Source organism: Hesperophylax consimilis, chromosome 5 (genome assembly GCF_061612785.1).
Source record: "Hesperophylax consimilis isolate HC1 chromosome 5, BYU_Hcon_1.0, whole genome shotgun sequence".
In the NCBI taxonomy this organism is placed as follows: domain Eukaryota; kingdom Metazoa; phylum Arthropoda; class Insecta; order Trichoptera; family Limnephilidae; genus Hesperophylax; species Hesperophylax consimilis.
The window spans coordinates 26,207,732-26,228,948 of NC_142840.1; the positions used below are offsets into that span (position 1 = coordinate 26,207,732).

The 21,217-nt window shown below is 35.0% G+C and overlaps 1 protein-coding gene across 1 annotated transcript; it reads right to left on the reverse strand.

The window, feature by feature from the left end:
- Positions 1 to 4,974: 4,974 nt before the first annotated feature.
- ric8a (ric8 guanine nucleotide exchange factor A) lies at positions 4,975 to 19,959 on the reverse strand. Its single transcript, XM_089632086.1, has 8 exons — positions 19,811 to 19,959; positions 19,594 to 19,733; positions 19,003 to 19,474; positions 17,596 to 17,801; positions 15,846 to 15,987; positions 15,173 to 15,416; positions 11,005 to 11,231; positions 4,975 to 6,148 (listed from the first exon to the last, which is right to left on the reverse strand). Exons 1-8 carry the CDS (start codon positions 19,889 to 19,891, stop codon positions 5,987 to 5,989), a joined length of 1,674 nt encoding a protein of 557 aa, XP_089488212.1. The 5' UTR covers positions 19,892 to 19,959; the 3' UTR covers positions 4,975 to 5,986.
- Positions 19,960 to 21,217: the final 1,258 nt, after the last annotated feature.

Below are 21,217 nucleotides of genomic sequence, written 5' to 3' on the forward strand. Positions count from 1 at the left end.
AATTTTTTTAATTCATCTGATATAGTATTATTACCCTAATGTTTGCCGTACATGCTTCCCATAGTCACCATGTGAGGCTCTGCTAAGATCGATCAAGGAATATTATTTGCGGCAAGGATATCTACATATTTACAAAATAATTTTTGTTTTAATCTAGTACTTTAGTTTGTTTTTTTTTTTTTTTAATGGTAGATTATGTGTTTATAGGTTTTGTAGGAATACAAAAAATACCAAAATTATAAGGTCTTTATTTAAATTATACATGGAAGATAGTAACATTAGAGATTTTGGAAACACCTTTTGGCAACGAAAGGGTTAATTATTTTTTTAAATGCGAATACCGCACAAGAGTCCCAACCATCTGGAGCCAATGAGTCTGGCATCCCTAATATCCAATTATCCGAATTCACAAATTTGACAATACTCAGCACATTGCAGTTGTCCCATTGGTTAATTTTCTTCGACAGTGTATTTGATGAAATTTTGCTTACCGGAATTGTACAAGTGGAGAAATTTGACAATATTTTGCATACGATAAGTAGAGATGGCAAAATTTAGCATTAATTTTCAGATTTTTTAGCATTAAAAATTGGAAATTTAGCGTTTTATAGCATTTTGAGGCATAATTTAGCGTTTTGTAGCAAAATAGAAAATAATGTATTTCCTGAATGTTTTTAGCGCATATTTTAAGTATTTTTGGTAAAATATATGTTTAACCTTCATTTGCAAGTATTTCCATGTGAAAGATTATAAATAATTAATTTCAATATTAAATTAATAAGGATGGAAACTCTGTACGGGTCGAACACAAACACAACAAATGCAGATTGCGATTAACATCAATAGGCGTAATTTATTTCGCACAATTTGTGTAATGTCAAAAAGCAATTTTAGCCTACAGTACAAAAATATTAAATATTTACACATAAAATAGTAACAAAATTATAAAAAAATCGTAATAAAATATCTATTTTTTGAAATTCTCACATATTATTTTAATACCCGGTATTTTCGGGAAATTCGCGCCTATTTCGCTAAATACGGCCAAAATCACGTTTTTCACGTTAATTCGCGAAATAGAAATCACTGGAAACACTTTCAAATGCCTTGAAACGCAAAGAAAACTTATAAATGCCCTATTTTCGAAACATAAATATTTTTTCGCGTTTTTAGTTAAAACGAAATTTTGCCATCTCTAACGATAAGTAAATTTTTGCAAAAATTCTCATTGCTGTTATACATTCTCTTAACGCCTTTACTAAATTCGGCGAACCCAAAAAAACCCGCTTGCAGGCCCATAGCAGCAAAAAACTCACAGTAGCGGTAACAGTTTTTACCTGCTTTTATTTACTGTTATTGAATCAATAAGTCAAACAGCGTTTTATTTTGCCTTTGTAAGAACAAATTGGAACTGTGTTAAAGAAGCTGCCCTGCGGAACATATTTAAAGAGTTTCATTACAAACTTGAGCCGTCATAAGACGATGAGTTGTAATAAACTGAATCTTTATAATAAGGTTTTTATGCTGACTTCATAAGAACACACTAGAATCTAATAGAATGACTTGTTATCCGATGCAACGAGTTACGAGGGTTCTGCTGGAACAGCTGGATATTATTATCTGATAAACTTATATATGGGTTTCGCTATAACACAGTTCAACTGGATGACTTGTTATCGAATGCAACGAGTTACGAGGGTTCCGCTGGAACAGCTGGATATTATTTTCTGATAACCTTATATATGGGTTTCGCTATAACACAGTTCAACTGGATGACTTGTTATCAAACGCAACAAGTTATGACGGTTCTGCTGGAACAGCTGGATAATAATTTCTGATAACCTTGTATGTGGGTTTCACTGTAACACTGTTTAACTCTTTGCACGCGGCCGTATCAACTGTTGTTACGGCAAAAAGTCCATACTCATACGCGGCTGTATCAACAGTTGATACGGAAACTGTGACGGCCGATATTCCAGCGGTCTTTCGACATAAATTTATTTCCCGCTCGCTTGAACATTCGTAGAACTATCACGATGCTGACATCTACAAGAATTTCTCGAAAATAAAATTGTATTTCATTAAAAAACATCGATAATCAAGTGAGCCTCTTTGCGCCTTCGAGTGCTATAGTTTACAATTTTGTCAACGGATGGTGTTAGTCCAATTTTGTTATTACATATATTATGTGACATAAAATTTAAGTGTTCAGTTTTAGAAAAAGTTTTCATAACTAAAAATGATAAGTGCTCATGGTGTCCCACTTGTGTCTATCAACGCAGTGGCCTAAGTACACACACGCCGAGTGAATGGCGGGACCACATTCAAAAGATACGGTACGTCTTTGTATGAAATTTTATGTTTTTGTTTTTATAAACATCTAAGAGTGTTGACACACGAGGATTTGTTATCATATTGTGGAGAATAATCTGTTCTGTCTATATAGTCCAATAAATCATGCCAGAATGCTTTAATTTAACATTTAATTGCGTGCATAGGTATTTGAAAATATGTACCACGTATCACCACGGGTATAGATAAAACGGAGCAAATTAACGCGGTTAAAAGGTTAATAGGATGACTTGTTATCGAATGCAACGAGTTACGAGAGTTCTGCTGGAACAGGTGGATATTAGTAGGTACATAATTAAAAGCAAAACCTTTGGTTTAAGTGCATTTTATTAATACTACTAGTAAATATAATATATTTTATCATAATATAATAGGCATGTTTTGTTAGATGTAACATAAATACATTTTAAACATAAATAGTTGACTTAAATGGAATAAATGCTATCAGTTGTTCACTTAAAAAGTAAAATAAAATATGCACGGAGAGTGTAATAAAATATTCTGCAATTAAACAATTATATCTTGTAATTACAATTATTACATTTTATGGAATTGCGCAAAAATAGTTTACAATACATAATTATAATATTAAGTGTGTTACAAAAGAGATGGGTAAAAAATAGAGTTTACCTAATTTAATTTGTAGTGCTAGAAAACATCGAGGAGTTTGTTATTTAATTTATTCTCAGTACACAAGTTACAGTACAACCTTACACAAATTATTTATGCACAAAAAGGTATAATAGTTAAAAATGTTAGTATTATTATTATGACTAGAAAGGAATACAAAATCTTAAGACAGTGGCAGATATTTAACATTGGAACCAGTTTTTTCACAAAGGGAGTCTAATTTTCAGTTATAAATGGTGAAAATATGTACTGATACTTTACTAAAGTAAAGAAGAACTTGGGCACGGGCTGGAATTGCTCAGCTGTTACGATAATTAACGATATTCGTCATCCCATGAGTTGGTGAGGGTAAGGAAATGGTAAGGAATAGGCATAAACCTTGACCTTGCACAAAAAAGTCCCACAATGGCTGCGCTACAAACCGTAGCAAACTTTACTTTACAGCACTTGGTTTATGTCGATCCCTTACAGTGAGTTGTTTGCTCTTGTAAATGAACATTTTTAAGTAAGTACTGTACATAGGGTACCTAGGAAGGGTTGTTTCAGAGAATTTGAACAATCTGAAAAGTTCTGTGAAGGTTCTATTCAAGTTCTGTTATTATTTCAATATTAACCAGTTGTTTCACAAAACTGAAATAATAACAGAACTTTAAAATTTAAAAACTGTTAATTCCAGAGTGCGACAATACCTATTTCAAATAATTTAAACATTTAATTTTTATTTTATCATAATGTAATATTTTTCCCTCACATCTGCAAACAGGTTTAATTCTTAAAAATAATTTATCTTACAGCCTGGTATTTTATAAACACAATGTCCTTCAACGATGTCACGAATTCTAGGATTAAAAATTATGTCTCATTGTAAAATGTATGTTTAAGTGTCGGTTCGTTTGCATTGACCTACTTTCCGAAGTCCTTGGTTATTATTAGCCAATTTTTAAAATCTCCGAAAAATTTTTTAGTTTAAAAGATCAGATACCTCCAGTATCTAGAGTAGGCAGAAGTGGTAGGTAGTAGTGGAATACATATTGATTATGGAAACTTCGACCCTTAATCTGAGAGTAGTCCATGAGAACTAATAGGTATAGAAGAACCTACCGACTAAGGGAAGTTAGACTCTTAGTTTGAGCTCATTGGTTTTGGAGATCACAGTACACTTCAGCTACGGCTGATAGTACCCTTGCGAAGAAAATGTGATTTCTTGCCTACCATTGGGTGTTTTCGTAGCACGATAGTAGAAACACCATCCTTAGATTTGTATTGGTCTAAAACTATCTTCGGTTAAGATTTGTTATTAATTTTTACAATAATTACATATTTCACAGAAGATGGACAACTTGTTATTATTGATTAGTAACCAAGTTGTACAGTAGAACTAAGAATAAGAGCTAATTTAGAATTATTTAGAAAAACTCATCATCATAATTTATAACTTTCGTCTACCACAGAATGTTTACCGCTATGTTATCTATTTGTTATATAAATGCTTTAATTTGTTTGACACTTTAGTACAATAATAATATAATATGTAGTGCTATTTATTTCATATAAATTGGCATCGTAATTAAATAATACAAACAGACTTATAACTTTATTTGTGACAGTTTAATGTAAGTCAAGGAATATCAAACTTATAAAATAATTTTTAATTCCAGTGTTGCCATCTTGTTTTTTCGTAAAAATCTGTCAATACTTCCTTGGCATTCCATTCAGCTTTTCTTCATAAACACACATTTTAAATTTTTTCCTCATAAATTCAATTTAACCAGGCAATATAGAAAGATAAAAAATTATTCGGCGAGTAACACTGTTGTCGTAAGACAAACATTTTGGCGTTTCAATGCACTCAAATGCGCCAAAAATTATGGAAAAACCGTCAAGTTAGCAACACTGGCTCATTAATTAATTGCACAGATAAAATAATAATTGGATAGAGCATATTATTTGAATAGGAGAACTCCTCAATGTTATGGGACAATTCATATTTAAAAAAAAACCTCTTCTCACTAGTTATCATAATATGATTATCCTACCCATATAAAACTCCATGGCTTTTTAGGTCCATGTCAAACTCAAATAAGTCAATAAAAAAAAATCCACAAAAATAATAGTGCAGTTTCCACAGACATAGGAATTAATAGACGAGAAGATAATGGCGAGGGGTAAAATCAACTGTTGAAGAACGAAGGGAGTGAAGCTGACTGTGATTCGTCAATAAATCAATCTGACAGTAAATAGGCATCTCGCATTATAATATCACCATTTACTTCTTAAAAGTAAAATCTGCTTTTGAATGAATAGACATTTTTACATGGGAGCGCAAATTACTCGCCACGTTATGAACAAATTTGCGAAGTCCAAATTCGGCAAAAACATTCGGTTCTATTTTCAGAGTCGAATATTTCGTTTAAGTATTTAGTTAAGACACTTTTATAAATGTTCATAATTTACTTCCCAGCAACCAACCAGCTTTGTGTTTCGCGTCCAGACGTTTCTCGATGTGATAGTAACAACTGATTCATATTATACGATGTGAATATGCTTAAAATAAAGTAAAATAATGCTTATATATGGAATGTAATACGACAATTGGGTTTATTCTCTTTTTCACATCTATTTTTACAAGTTTTCATAGTACAAGTCAACATTTTGCCGTGTTATTTCGTAAAATGAACCGATGATGCCTCGACCATAGTTCGCACAAGAATGATGACGTCACGTTTTCAAATTTCACTTGAGGCCATACGCGAGCACAGCCGGCTCCAATGGAACCGGTATGGGGAGTGGGGATAATACGCTTTTAATCACTTAGGGCAGGTCTACTAATATTCATATGTCTATGGCAGTTTCTAATTTTTATTTTATCTATGTTTATTTGCAACGATCAATAATCATTTATCTTCCTTCATTTAATCATTTGTTCAGTTGTTGGCTGCCTGTGGAACTAAGTATACAAGTTGATTATTACTCTTGACTTACACCTAACCTTGCTTACCCTAATTTATGCATTGTGTAGCTGTTGGTTGGGCAGATCGTCCTGCAGCTGCAGAATGTGTTCAACGGGCACTGGCTTTCCATCGGGCCCGATTTTGCATGGCTGTACGATGCCGGCTCTATTCAGTTGGTCCATCAAGTTCACCAGCTTCATGGCCTCATACTCTTTCTACAAGACATGAGAGGCTCAAATAAAATATCACAATATAGAGGCAAAGTTTGGTTGTTTTTAAACTAAAACCATGGTAGCTAACATGACAGAGTGGAGGCTTTTTGATAATTTTTTTTTTTGTTGTTTATTCCAGATCTCGGGGAGGGTGGTGCAATCCCACGAGCTCATATTATGCATAGAATATATAAAGTAAATATAAAAAATATTGTAAGATAATACATACACAGTAAACTAAAAGAAAATACAATAATAATAATAATACAAAAAAATAATTAGACTAAAATTTTTAAAAAGAAAAAATATTTAAAACAAAAATATATACATAAAAAAAAAATATATATATACAGGGTTTTCCAATAAGAGGTGTTATTTTGATGTTCAAAGAGCTATCGAGAGATGATTAATGATTTTTTATGGCCGGAATTGAATGGTATTGATCTGGACAACGTTTACTTTCAACAAGACGGCGTTACGTGCCACACAAGCAACGAAACCATTGAACTTTTATGGGAAAAGTTTCCGGACCGTGTTATCTCTCGAAGAGGTGATCACAATTGGCCACCGAGATCTTGTGATTTAACACCTCGCGACTTCTTCCTTTGGGGCCACGTGAAAGAGAAGGTCTACGCCAATAGCCCAGGGTCGATTCAAGACCTCAAAGATGGAATTCGTGAGGCTATCGAGGACATAAGGCAGCCACTTTGCGATTTGTTTATGGAAAATTTCATGAAAAGGATATAGTCCTGTAGGCGTGGTCGTGGTGGTCATTTGACTGATGTTATTTTTCACTATTAACGGCATACCTTCCTTTTTATAATGAAATAAACATTCGATCATTTATATGTATTAAAAATTTGCATTTTTCTTTGAATATCAAAATAACACCTCTTATTGGAAAACCCTGAATATGTATGAATATTTTTTTTTATCTATGAAATCAGGATTTGGCTCTATCACTTGTAAATAGGTCCCTGCCAGAAGTGCAGTGCCGCCATCACAAGACCATTTTCGCTCGTGGTTAGTCGCATTCGAAAGCTGGTGATCCGTTTTTTCATTAGTGCTCAGAATAATCTGGGAGCATGCCCTTCTACAAACATCTCAGTGGCACTACAGTACCAGGACAGCCCAACAAGTATTTGGTAGGAATTGTTGTACTGTACTTCCATTCTTTTTAGAGATGCTTTGTTGAAGTTGGTCCACAGCTCCGAGGTATATAGGCTCGTGCAGTATTTGTTAAAAAGTTGTCTTTTTGCTTTTGGGCTACACTTATTAAATCGTTGAGAAATCATATTTGCTCTGATGCACAGTGATCTTTTCTGTCGCTCAATATCCATATCATCATTGAGCTCCGCTGTTACGATGAGTATTTGACCTCCGGTTTTTCAGTTATTTTTGTGCCGTTTAGGCTGACGGGTAGTACTTTTGTAGGGCCTGCGCCCGACTTCAATACTAGTAACACAGATTTAGTTAGGTTGTAGACCATGTTATGTTCAGCGGCATATTCTTCGCATATCGTTAACAGCTTTCTGAATGCTTTAATGCTTGGAGACAAAATAACCATGTCATCTGCGTACGCAATGTTATTTACGCAAATTTTTCCCAGGTAACGACCTACATTCGCCAAGGTGAGTTTATTACTTAAATCATTCATATAGACGTTAAATAAAATTGGTGATAAGCTTCCCCCTTGTCTGACGCCGCATTCCGTATGCACTGGTACTGACTTTTTTTTTCCAGATAACTTGGTTCTCTTGGTGATGATGCCAGATCGCCAGAATGTTAATTATTGAACTGGGTACATTTCTTTCTTTTAGTTTAAGGGTTGCCATCTGTCCCGATATATCAGAACTGTCACTGTTATCACGCCCTCTGTCCCGACAAAACCTAAAATGTTCTGACAAAACATGTAAAGTCCCGATTTAAACCTGTGCTAACAATGCAGCAATGGTGTTTACCAACAAACATTTTCCGTGGCTATGCCGACCACGAACGAGTAGATACTTCCGTGCGCCCAGGAGAGGTTGCGGTGGCCAGGGTGACAATGACCGGAATGGCGGCAAATTTTTTTTTTGTGTTAGCATATTATTTTAGGACAAACTTTGACAGTTGATTGGAAGAGACTGCCACTTATTAGCTTTTTATTATCATGTGGAAGTGGACAATATGTGTACACAGTCAATTCTGTTTTTAAACAGTTTTGAAATAACATGGTTCACAAAGTGTAATGGTTAACATATAATATCCGTGTAAGAATTGAGTTACAATAGGATCAATGTGTAAGAATTGAGTAACAGTAGGTCAAATACAATAGGATAAGTTAGAATAGGATCGAATCGAGATTGAATTTCAAGTTTAGTTTCATCATTAGTTTTTGAGATGTACATGTATTTGAGAATGCACGGAGAGTACCCGCGATTCATGCATCACGAAGATTTGCTTGCCGAAACGCGCTACCAAAGTCTCCACTCGAGGAGGAGTGGGGCCCTAGTAGTAACGGCGTACAAAATTCTTAATAATTTAATAGATAGCCCATACCTTCTGGAATGCTATAAGTTGTTCGTACCGAACAACTACAGCCAGGGACGGCACCATGATCTGCTATGTATCCCAGAACGGACGTACTGGCTCGGCATAGCATGACACGAGGTATGGCGCTGTTAAACAACGCCTCCAAGACTATCGATATTTTTAATAGTAGCCTTGAAGAATTCAAGAGGCATGTCAATGCCAAAAATCACTATTTATAACTTGTTATTTCTATTCTTTTTTCTTTTATTGTTTCGTATCATCTATATGTAGTTAATGTTACATGTGTATTAGGGTGTCCCAAAAAAATTAAAGTTGTTATTTTTAAACGCATACCCTCTAATTTTGTTTTAATAATGACAAAACACTTATAAATTTTTTTTCGTTTACTTTGGACAACTGCAACCCGTGCCGACTTGCATCGAAAGATGTCAGTACTTGTATATTAAGACGCCAGCGAACAAACGTGTTGATGAGCTTGTAGTAACTTGCTATTTTGTTAGTAAACGAACATCACTCGTTCAGGCAAGATGTTGTTAGATTTACGCACTTCTAAAAAGAGTATATTTTTAATAGGAGTCGTAAAACACCAAATATCGGGTTCTAAACTGCAATCTAATGGACAAGTTCTTGAAATTTTGTTCTACAATATCCGGAAAGTGAATTTAACTGTCAATATATACCAAATATAGCCATAGTTGGTATTAAAAGCTGTGTTTGAAGTAAAAATCAGTCAAGTGACTACAAGCCCTGACATACCACTCTTCAAAAAATTTCGAGATAACTGTAAAAATGTTGATCCCGATAAAATTCAGTGCTACAGAGAAAATCTCACATTGCACCTAACCGCTTCCGAAATCGATGATTTGCTTGACTTTTACCATACTGCACTGACAACAAAAATACTTGGAGATGACTATTGAGAGTTTTTAGAGCTCTGTGTGATAGTTTTAGGAGGAGATACAGAGAGAAAATTTAAGATTCGGCCTCCAGGTGCTCGATGGATGGCAAATGCGCTTTATTCCTTGAAAATATCATTAATTTGTGCGCAATTTAAAATTACCGGTAAGGATAAGGCGGCACTTTTAGACGTTTGCCTGTTCATAGTAACATCCTATGTCAAGCCATGGTTACAGTGTATTATAGCAGTTAAAGCACCTTACCAGGACTTTTGCTTTTTGAAATCGATGAAGGCTTAAGAAAAAATTGATGAAAACGTCTCAATGGCAGCTTTATTTCTGTTCAGTTATGGTATTTGACCGATGAAGGATCTATTTTATCGCTGTTTGACGACGCTGTGGATCAAACAACTAAAATAAAAATGCTCGAAATATCAAAAAAAAATAATTTATCAACCCATGACAAACGTTACATCCCATCGAAGGAAGATCTTGATGGTAAATTGTATGGTAAGTTTATCAAGTAGTTTAAATTATGTTTTGTATTGAAGTTTTGGTTCATATCATAATTTAGTGACTTTTGTTTCAGAGAAAAATATTTACGACTTCATTTCAGTCAAGAACAAGTATTTGTTAGATCGTCTGAAAACAGATTCCAGTTTTCTAAACGAATTCCCTACGATGTGGTCAAATAATGCTTCGTATCAAAAAGTCAGAAAGAAGGTGTCGCCGCTGAGGGTAGTGAATGATACAGCTGAAAGAACTGTTAAGTTAATGCAAGATTTTCATGGCTTAATCTCACGGTTGAAGAGGAACAAAAATAATTTTTAGTACGATGCGTTCAGGAACACCGGAAGATTTATCCTGACTGTAAAAAACAAACTAAGAAGACAAAATTTAATCAATAAACCATTTTTAAATATAAAATACTACATAATTGAACATTTGTGCATTTTTAAATTTTATTTATCCGACAAAAATGAAAATTGAAAATCCTTCCATATTAACTCTGTACCATATGTTAGGCATCAATTCGGCACGGGTTGCCGGTGTTTAATCAAAATAATATTTATTATATTAGTTATTGGAATCAAATGGAATAAAATAAGAGGGTATGCATATTTAAATTCATGAAAAAAAATTCTTCCTTATGTCCTGGGACACCCTAATGTGTATTGTAAATGGACACACAGTCTGTAATACACAAAGAAAAAAAAAAAAGTGATTTCGTACCAAACATGCGAAGACGGATGCCTTTATTGTCTGACGACGTATATATTACAGAATGGAACCTATCTCCTATTTTCATATATGTATATATATATATATATATACTGTATTTTTTTACATGGTCTTCGGAGCGTATCCCCTGTTTAAAAACAATAAAAAGTATAGAGTTAATAAATATGTTTTTGAAGTTTAGCAAACCTGTTCTTCAGTGCATCCCGCCATAGGATCGGCGTGGGGTGGCTCATAACACCCCGTGACTGGGTTGACCGTGTGTCTCATGGCGCGGTACTCCTCTGTGTCACTGTCATCACTGTCGGACGAGTACAGGCACTCCCCGATGGCCTGCTTGTTGGGCCCCAGCAGCCCCCGGGTGGCAAATAGTCCGGCCGCGTTACCGTAGCCGGTGTACTTCACCATTCGGGAAACTGGAAACCAAAATTTTAAAAATAATTACCTAGAGAAATTAGTTTTAAAGAGATAACTTCACAACTGAACTATGGGAAAAATGAACTGATTTTGAATGATGCCAGGGAATGGTTAAGTTATTAACGTCAAGCTGTTCATTGGAGTTAACTGCTAAAGGGTTCAAATATGTTTGGGTTGTATATTTGGTTCAGTAGTTTGAATGAAATTTTGGCTAATTTCTTTCATAATGTAAAATTAAACTAAACTGTTGTTTTACAGACTTGTTTGCCAAGCAGACTGTATATCGTCCCTTAGCTAACAACACCGCATAAGTCATTTTTACCAACTTTACAGGAGACGAAAAAAACTGTTTATTTTAAAAAATCGGTGGATTTTTTCTGTTATTACTTAATAAATACCCTAGTTAGAGGTTAAGAAATAATTATTTAAACTTACTTCGACAATTTACTTTATTTTAACTTTTATTTTATGACTTGAGCTGTGTTGACTGATATTTTATTAGATTTAGGCGGTGTTGCTTGCGGAAATGTTAGGGAATAAGGTATTAAAGATGATTTACAAAGAAAAGTTTTTATCAAGAAATATTTCAAAAATAACTAACAATCGTTATACATAGGTATTTATAACCTAAATCTTAAGAATAACATTGTTGAGATCAATTGCTTAAAGTTATTTGGTGACACACGAACCTTTAGAGCGTACCTAAGTGCAATTATTATTTTTTATTTTTTATTTTACCATGAAAATATTTAAAACATAGTCTTTAATAAACTCCAACTAAACAAGATATAATAGTAATAAAATTATATAAATAAAAAAATATACTCGAAATCTCCAGTCTAATAGTTAGTTGCAGTCTTTAGCGATTGCTGTGCGGAAGGTCATCATAAAAAGAGTGGCAACTAGATGGTAATACACTTTTTAGGTCTTGCAAAACTTTATACTTCCGATTTGTAATTGGTATTCTAGCTGCATACAATTTCTGCAGGTGATTTATTTGTTTAATGCTGTTAATTGGCGTGGGACGATGTGGTAACGGCTGAAGCTCGTCATCAAAACCAATTTTATACCAAATTGTGCTATTTGGTCTGTATTCTAGCATACGTACATCTGCGACGGCTGGGTCACCTGCTTTTTTACCAGGCCGTATAGATTTATAAATTAATTCTTTCGAAAAGTCGGTAAAAAAGGTATAGTCCAAATAACGAGCTTCGTAAGGAATAGGACCACTCCTAGCGGTTTTAGTAATAGCCATGTATTGTTGTGGAAGGTAAATTTCTTTACTTTTTAATTTACACTCTATTGCACTGTGTACGGAATCACATTCCATGTGGGTATGGCCTTTTACCAGGTACTTTTGAGTAATTACAATATTTTTTTCAATCGCTAAACGTAATAAAGCATTGTTTAAGGTAACATAGCGATTTTGAGCACAACAGCCATCGGAATATAAAATCACAGGCAATAATTTCTGGCTCAAAACTTTCTCTAGATAGTCTACTAAGCATGAAGCAAAAACAAATGCTTCAAGTGTGCTATTTGACTCATCGAACCAATAACACATTACTTCTTTAGTTGCTAAATTGTATAATGTAAAATTATGGATGCATAGTTTAGTTTTATAATAAATTGCATTAGCTTGAAGATACGGAGCCAATTTTACCGATTCAACATCCTGTGTGAATACATGACAAGCTCCGGACTGTGCAATATCTTTGTCAGTATCTTTCTCTCTCCTGGCTCGATCTTTCTTCAAAACATGTTGTGCGTATTCTTCATCCGTAATGTTTCCAGTTTTATGACTGCAACAATCGTTACATTGATCTTTCTTCGGGTAGAATAGGCTCAGATTGAGTTTCAAAAATAATTTGTCAAATAATTTACGACCAAGGCATTCTCTACCCTCTAACTCACAATTCTCTTGATATGTGTGGTAGAGCTGTGTCATTTTCGAGAAAATTGGTTCTAAGTATTCTCGTGATGTTTTAGCACGACAGTAATGCGACGGCATATTTGGAAGACCTGCTAAAAACTTTTCAACATATTTGTGGTCTTCAATTTTCTCTGGATTTCTGCGGTTACTGGTTGAAGTAGACAAATCTGGAGGCATGGCACAGTCTGTTTTTGTCAGCCAATATCTTATAAACGAATCTTTAATGCGCCAATCAAGAGTGGCCAAGAACATTTTTTTACAGACTTGGTGACGTACATTATCAATCGTGAAAACGTAAGTTCGACTATTTTGGATGATTTCTGGATTTTTTGTAATTTTCTTTGGTACTTTATTAACATGAGAAGTTATAAATGATCTTTGCTGCTCCCAGTTCTTCCAGAAATTTTCAAATAAATATTGCCGCTTTTGTTCGTTATGTTGTCACATGATCTAAGTTTAGATTTCTTGCAAAACACCATCATCACCTGAACTCCATGAATCAATTTCTTCTCCATCCATAGTGTATTTCAATTATTGAGCTTCCTCAAAGAAATAAAATACATTTTGAAACACCGCCCAAGTTAAAAAAGCTGGTTAGTAAACACCGCTTAAGTAAATGAAGATATTCAATAATGATTTCTTTCTATATGAATATTATGTGATAATCAATAGACATTGCTGTATTATATAGCTTACCTCTTAATCTTCTATTAAAACATCTTGCAAAGACCTTTCAGCGATAAAACTCACATAAAAATATAATAATCACGGAGCGCGAAGTACTCTTACGAGAAATGTATGACAGACTAACGACTTGTGCGGTGTTGAGAGGCTAACCCACTTGCGCGCTGTTACTACTTTTTGAATTAAGGCTTCTAATTGACTGAAGTCTATATCATGTGACCAATGGTTAGACGCGCAATGAGCAGCTCTATCTATCGGCATTAAAATGTGAAAACCGCCAATTTTGGACTTGAGCGGTGTTGTAAGCTACGGGGACGATATGTTTATTATCATCATTTTTGATAAAACAACAATTGAAAATAAGACTGGTTTGTAGCTGAGTGCTCCAAAGCATCAGGTTCCCACCAAGGTTTATTATATTTGGATGATTTGTATTTTTGTGTAGCGTGGTTTTTATGAAAAACAATCTTAAGAATGATGTGTTAGGTTAGGGATTATCAGCGCCTTGGCACCGCGGAAATTCGACACCCGGAGAGGACTGCTCAAATTGCGCCCGCGTCGGGCCAGCCCTGAGTTTATGAGTACCCCTTTCTAAGCCTCCGTGGTCAAGGGGTAAGGCTCTCGACTAAGAAGACGGAGCTTGTGGGTTCAAACCCCATGTGTGTTATTTCACAATTTACTAATAATCTATATAAATAAAAATGTAAATGTTCGTTTGTTCAAAATCTTAAATCTCCAAATGCTCTTCACCGATTGCTTTGAAATACTGACACAACATTGCATTAGAATAAGCGTGTGTTTTTATATTCCTCTATTATCTAGATGGCACCGGTGAGAGATATAATACTGTTTTTTTTTTTTTTTTAAAACAGCGTAATCTGTTGGACAAAGATGCTTTTGAAAAATAAAACATCGCGTAAAATTTTATTTCTATCTGCACAGACAGACTAAGCCACAGCAAAGTGTGGCGGGGTACAGCTAGTAATAATATATTTTATATTTGCGGCACATTCCAGAGTGGAAGATACTCTCAGTCTCACCCTGGTGTAAGACCACCATTCAGAATTGAAACGTTGCTTGAAATGGCTTTGGCTGTGTTTGGTGACCAGATCTGAATACCCTAATGCTTCCCCTCCTTCTCCCTACTACCTTCAGCCTAACAACATACCCCAATTGAGGATGCCATAATCTCAATAGCTCCATACAGTTGGGACTAGTTGGGACTCTTGTGCGGTTTCACATAAAATAAACAAATCCTGGGAATTTTTATCTATTTAAATTTTTTTTTTTTTTAATTATAGGTTACGAAACAGTAATATTTACCATTTTCCTTGCACAAGATGAACAAAAACTGTGCAGCCAGATCTCTGACATGAGTGATGGGAGTGGTCAGGAGTCGGCAGAGCTGGTTCCTCACGGTGTTGCCTTCCTCAGGGCGACTGTGGACATCCTTCAGCGGAGGGAGGATCATAGCACGCAAGTATTTACGCAGGTAAACATTGCTGCTGGCTGCTTTGTGCATCACCGTCAGAATGGGAGATAGGTTCTCGTATTGACTGGTCACATTCTGAAACCAACAAAATTATTATTGTGTATATTGATATAGAAGATACTCTATAGTACTCTCGCGAGTACTCAGGCCTTGTGCCCGTGTTTTACCCTATTCCACAGAGGCAACTGTCTGCTTGTAACACGACACGCCCCTGAAGAGTCGTGGCGAACTCAGAGGCAGCTTTCAGACGTTAAAAACAAGCACATTATTTTGGACCCTAGGGTTCTCTCTCCCTTGGAAGACGCGGATCTTACTAAAAATCATCCGCATTAAAAAAAACGAATAAGATATAATATGTATTCACACAGTGTCACCACCAAGATTTCCATTTGTGAACTTAGAAACTACAGATCTGATGTAACGATCCATTGCAAAACTTTGAATATTATTTACTACCAAATAAATTTAGTTCGTGATTTAACCGTGATGAATAATAGATATTACTTGTGTCTTGGTCATTTTCAGTTGAAGAAACTTGATCAGGTCATGGACGGCCTCCATGTTCCTGCCTTCGAACGTGTGTTGGTGGGTGGACATCTCTTCTGTCATGATGGGCGCCAATTGGGAGTAACAAGACACAGGAACACTGAAACAACAGGAAAATTTTATAAGAGATACAAATATTCTCAGGTTACAAATGATAAAATTTGAATTTCTCCTACTTCCATCATTATAAGTGGAAAAAGTTGCTATTGCAATAAGGAAGGACTTAGTTAGCAGAGGATTTAACCCGCGATGCCCGGGCGGTAACCTGGCACCTTATCCAATATCTGTCCGTCCTCTGTTATGTCTGAATAAATACTCCAATGAGTAAAATTTGAAATCACATTCTGTGGTTTTAGATGTTAGGTGTAACAGAATAAGGAACTCGAGTGAAAAGTATTATGGCTTAAAAAACATATATTTATATAGATCAACAAACGCTGAGTCTGAATATATAAGTTTTATAATAAATTATTATACGTAGAATTAATAAATCATTATTTAAAAAGGATTAAGACAATAAGAGACACGCACGGTGATTGGTGGGTGGGTTCTGGAAGAACATACACCACTACCTCGCAGGTTGGTCAGGACGAAGAATGAGGACAAGTTTGTGCCAAATTGCACTGTGTAAACTCGCACACGGTTAACTACTGGGGTATACAAATCATTTCAAAAGAATTCATGTTTTTTGGAAATCTTGCTAAATATTTAAATTGAGCCGATTTTATACCGACCAGAGTGGGATTGACTTTACTGTTAACCGACAAAACCGAGATATGTATGACATCACGCGAACTCCGCCAGATTTCAATAATTTTGGCGGGCTTCCAAAGATGGTAACTAACTAACTAACCATCACGCTGTTTCTCAGCAGGGATAGGGGGAAGAGAGGACAAACAACTCGGTCTTGGCACATACTCCTTGATGATGCAAAGATGAAAGATGCAAACTTTGAAAATTATTTTAATTATGAAATCGACATTTGTAAAAAAAAAAAAAAAACTGGTATTTAAGTTAGAAGGTGAAGATAAATAATATTTTTTTTTTAATTTTGCCTGGAATTCCTTATTGCAACATTTTTAAAGAGATCATGAAGTTAAGCAACGTATTCTGTAAAATTTGGCTCTAAAGTGTTTGAATGCTTCATATAAAATAAACATTATGAAATCGACTATCTCCCATCCCTTTTGCTACACCAATACTAATGAAAATCATGTCTATGAATCATTGGCACGCCTTGTTTGGTGACAGTCTGTTTACAGACTATGTGAGTACCCCACAAGAGTCCCAACTGCTCTCAAGTGTGTCTGGAGCCGTCTGGAGCCAGTGAGACTATGGCGTCCCCAATTGGGATATGTCTTGAGCCTGAAGCTAGTGGGGAGGGGAAGATGTGGAAGAGGACCTGGCATTAAATTATATTGCAAGTAAAGCCATTTCAAGCAATGTTTTGATTCTGAAAGGTGGTCATTCACCAGGGCGATACTGAAAGTATCCACCGTTTTGGAATGTGCCGCAAATATGCAACATAATATTGTTTTAAATAAATTAATTGTGAAATAACACAAGTTTAGCAAATAAAATTTACTTGCGCGCGCCGGCATTCGAACCCGCAACCTCAGGATTCATAGTCAAGGATTGTAACCATTCAACCACGGAGGCCCTTCATTATAGAACTGTAGTCGATGTATTAATGTACGTCTGGCATTACCTTGTCAAGAAGTTGACAACATTATTGTGCAGTTCCTCCTCCTTCACTCCGGATTCGGATTTGCACAGCAGCAATGTATTGCAGATGGATACCAGCCGTAGTATATAACCTTCCTCCTGCTCTCCTAACTCAGTATCCACCTTGCACTGCAGTAGGAGGTTGAAAAGAATTTTCAGAATTTCACTGACCAAATCCAATTGTGTATCCTTGAAATTAAAATTTTAACATTATTGTTTATCCAAACGAGTGATTTTTGGCATATTATGACTAGTTTGCAGAACATCTTGAGTGATTGCACACCATAATATGCCAATTTTGTTATTATTTTCATAATTCTTAAAAATATAGGATAAACGGTAAAATATTGGTGAATTTATTGATTATATAGCAGTATAATTAGTTTATATGTCTCTGTATTAAAATTCGGTGATATGATTTTTTTTATATGAAAATTTCCAACTCGAATGCCAATCACTCAACTCATTTTCCAGTTATTGACGCAAGCACTCAAGTGGATAAAAGAAAGTAAACAAAAAAATACATATTACACAAAAGTGTTTGGTAGTGACGTAGCGTATTCACATGGCGGGGGTTCGACACTGGTTTTTTGGACCTCTACTTACACCACTTATTATTTACATCACATTGATAAAAGAGATACGGTATCAGTGTAAATATGATTGCTGTATTTTCCAGGAATGTAATCTACGAGTACTACTCTCTTTTTTCCTATGCAATACTGAGGCTGATGGGGGGATCGAACCCTTTTTTCTATATATACGCCCTTGGGTAATTCAATATTGTATATAGGCAATAAAAACATTTAACAATCTTACACTCAAAATGAGAGAAACAAAATTAAAATATGAATTTAAAAAAAATGCGATATCACAAAAAAAAATTATCTAACAATTACATACATATTGCTAAATTTTTAGTTACTGTTTTTATTATTTTATTTTTACCGCTTTATTTTATTTATTTTACTCACATTATCAAGTAAAAAATACTGCAAATGTATCAATAAAAAAAATACATAGGTTTAATTATATATTAAATTTGGCGTAAAGCAGAAAAATAGATTGCTCTGAACAATAATCCATAGCTCATATTTATTAAAAGTAAAAGATTTACTCTTGTTGATATGTCAAAACTCTTGTCCACAAAACTGAGTATCTTGAGAGCATAGTTTAATAATATGAATTAAAAATAATATATTTATAAAAGTGAAGAAGTATTTTGCAACATCTAGGTGGATAAAAATAATGGTGTTTGCAGCTAATAAAGGATATAAATTACGAGTTGAATAAGATGGTTGAAATATTGGTGAAAATGCAATAATAATATCCAGTCGATATGGATAAAGTTAGCTCAGCAGTTATCAAGATAAATATAAAATATATTTACATTCATAGTATAGTGATGGTCCCCTTCAACCAAGGCACTGGGTAATAGACACACAGCACCAGAAGGAGTTATTTCTTTGATTATATCATCCAAACACTCAATAAGGTAGGCCAGTCCATGCAGCTCGTCTTTCACCATATCTCTCTTATCTTTCCTCAGGGCCGTGATGATGAAAAGTAGCTTCATATCGAAGAACTTGATGCTATGTGGAATATTCAAATCCTTGTAAGTTCGCATGCGACTTATGATCCCTTCCACCATACAATTGTTGGCGCATAAGCTTGTTGTAGCTGGGCTATTGAAGACCAGGTTACACAAGCATTTCAGAGCCTCCACCTTTATAGAATCGGGAGGCGATTCAATCGGAAGTTGTTCCTCATCGACAACAGTTAGCTGGTAGAGACCGGTCAACTCGAGCAGAACATTTATCCATTTCTCACAAACCACATCATCGAGGCTTGCTTTATCACGGCTGAGAAAAAGAAAATTGAAATTATAATTGCATCCTCATTAAAACAAGGGAACCATTTTGTAAATGCAATCCAACTCTTACATGACGTATATTTTTAGAACGATGAGGTCTTTGTTTACCTTAAAATTCTGATGTTTGCCAGACACAAGGGGTGAATAGAAGAAGCTGTTGAATTTTGTAAGTACTCAAAGAGAGCTGACCATAGTTGAATTCTTAAGTCATTAGAATTTAATTCCGGAAAACTAAATCTCTCAGTATTCTGAAAGAGAATAAACATAACATTAAACAAATCTGAAGAATCGAAGCCGTACAAGTTGACTTAAATATCTTACTTACCAAATGAATAAGGCGTTGTAATACCGCGGCAGCAGATTTAATATCTCCTCCGCATAAACTTGCTATTAGTTGGTCGTCCATGATAATAAATAATGTTTTGAACGACAATGATAGGAAGGAAAGCTTATTATTAAAAGTATTCTGTTGCTGTCAATATTTTATCTATGATCACAATAAGAATAAGTGACAACTGACGGACGCAGTGATGGTGTGATAAAAAAATTTATTTCCCTAGATTTCAGACCAAAATTACCCTAAATTTCAGAATGGGTTTGTATTAGGTATTCCCGATTGATCAGTACTGGATTCCCCACAATATTTAAAATCAGTGGGGGGGGGGGGATATATTTTTAAGAGATTATTACAAAACCCAGAGAAGGTTATAACATAGCTGACCGGTATTTATGTATGCAGATAGAATAAATACGCGATCCCTTTTAATTTAATTTAAATTTATATTATTTTTCTAATAAGAAATAATGTGTGACAAAAAATATGACCATAATGCTGAATTAAACTGGGGACGATTACGTTTGTGGATTCTGTTGTAGAAACATTTGAGAAGGAAATCATTCATGGCCGTCGGCAGGGTGGGGGGGGGGTACCGTTGGGGAGGGAGGGGGATGTTGCAATGATGGAGGACTGCAGTGATTTGAAGTGGCGACGCCTGGATGAGAATTCAACACATTTGTCCACTCGGGTACCAGCCGGTTAAGCTGATATGTTTTAGATGTTTCCGTTCTAAACATTACTAAAATATTTCCGATGAAGGAAACACTAAAGAATTTTCGTTTTAATATTATCGGGATACTGACTCTGAGAAAAATAAAAATTGGAAAAATTTTATTGGTTTGCGCTTTTTCCGTGTATTTACGCACATTCCATTCCTTTCACCTACATCACATGCCTACCAGTAAATTGTAAATACTACCTATCCCAAGGGGATACCATGGAAAAAATTCCACTCTCGTCACTTACTTCAGTTGGGGATGTGACAGCTCCACATAGTTTGGAGTTGGGACTAATGTGCGGTCACAATTCTTTTCGCAGTAATTTTATATAGAGGTATTTAGATAATCTAAATAAATAAAAAAAAACATACATTAAAATTTTTTTGACCATTCCAAATGCAAATGTATATTATGGACTCTTTCGCGGCTTACAACGGCTCTGTTCGTAACCCCGATAAATGTCAGGCACACTTGTACGTAAATCTTTCTAGTTTATTCCGACTACTTCCTTTTTTCTTTCCTATAAGCTGTATACAAAAATTAAGCTGTCCCCCTCCAAAGATTAGAATAAAAAAACTGTTTTTAAATTAATATTGAATCATTTTGTGAGTCCGAGCTTTGAATAAAACTTAATCCAGCACATGAAAATGGTTTCCTCCAATCTGAGTACACAGAC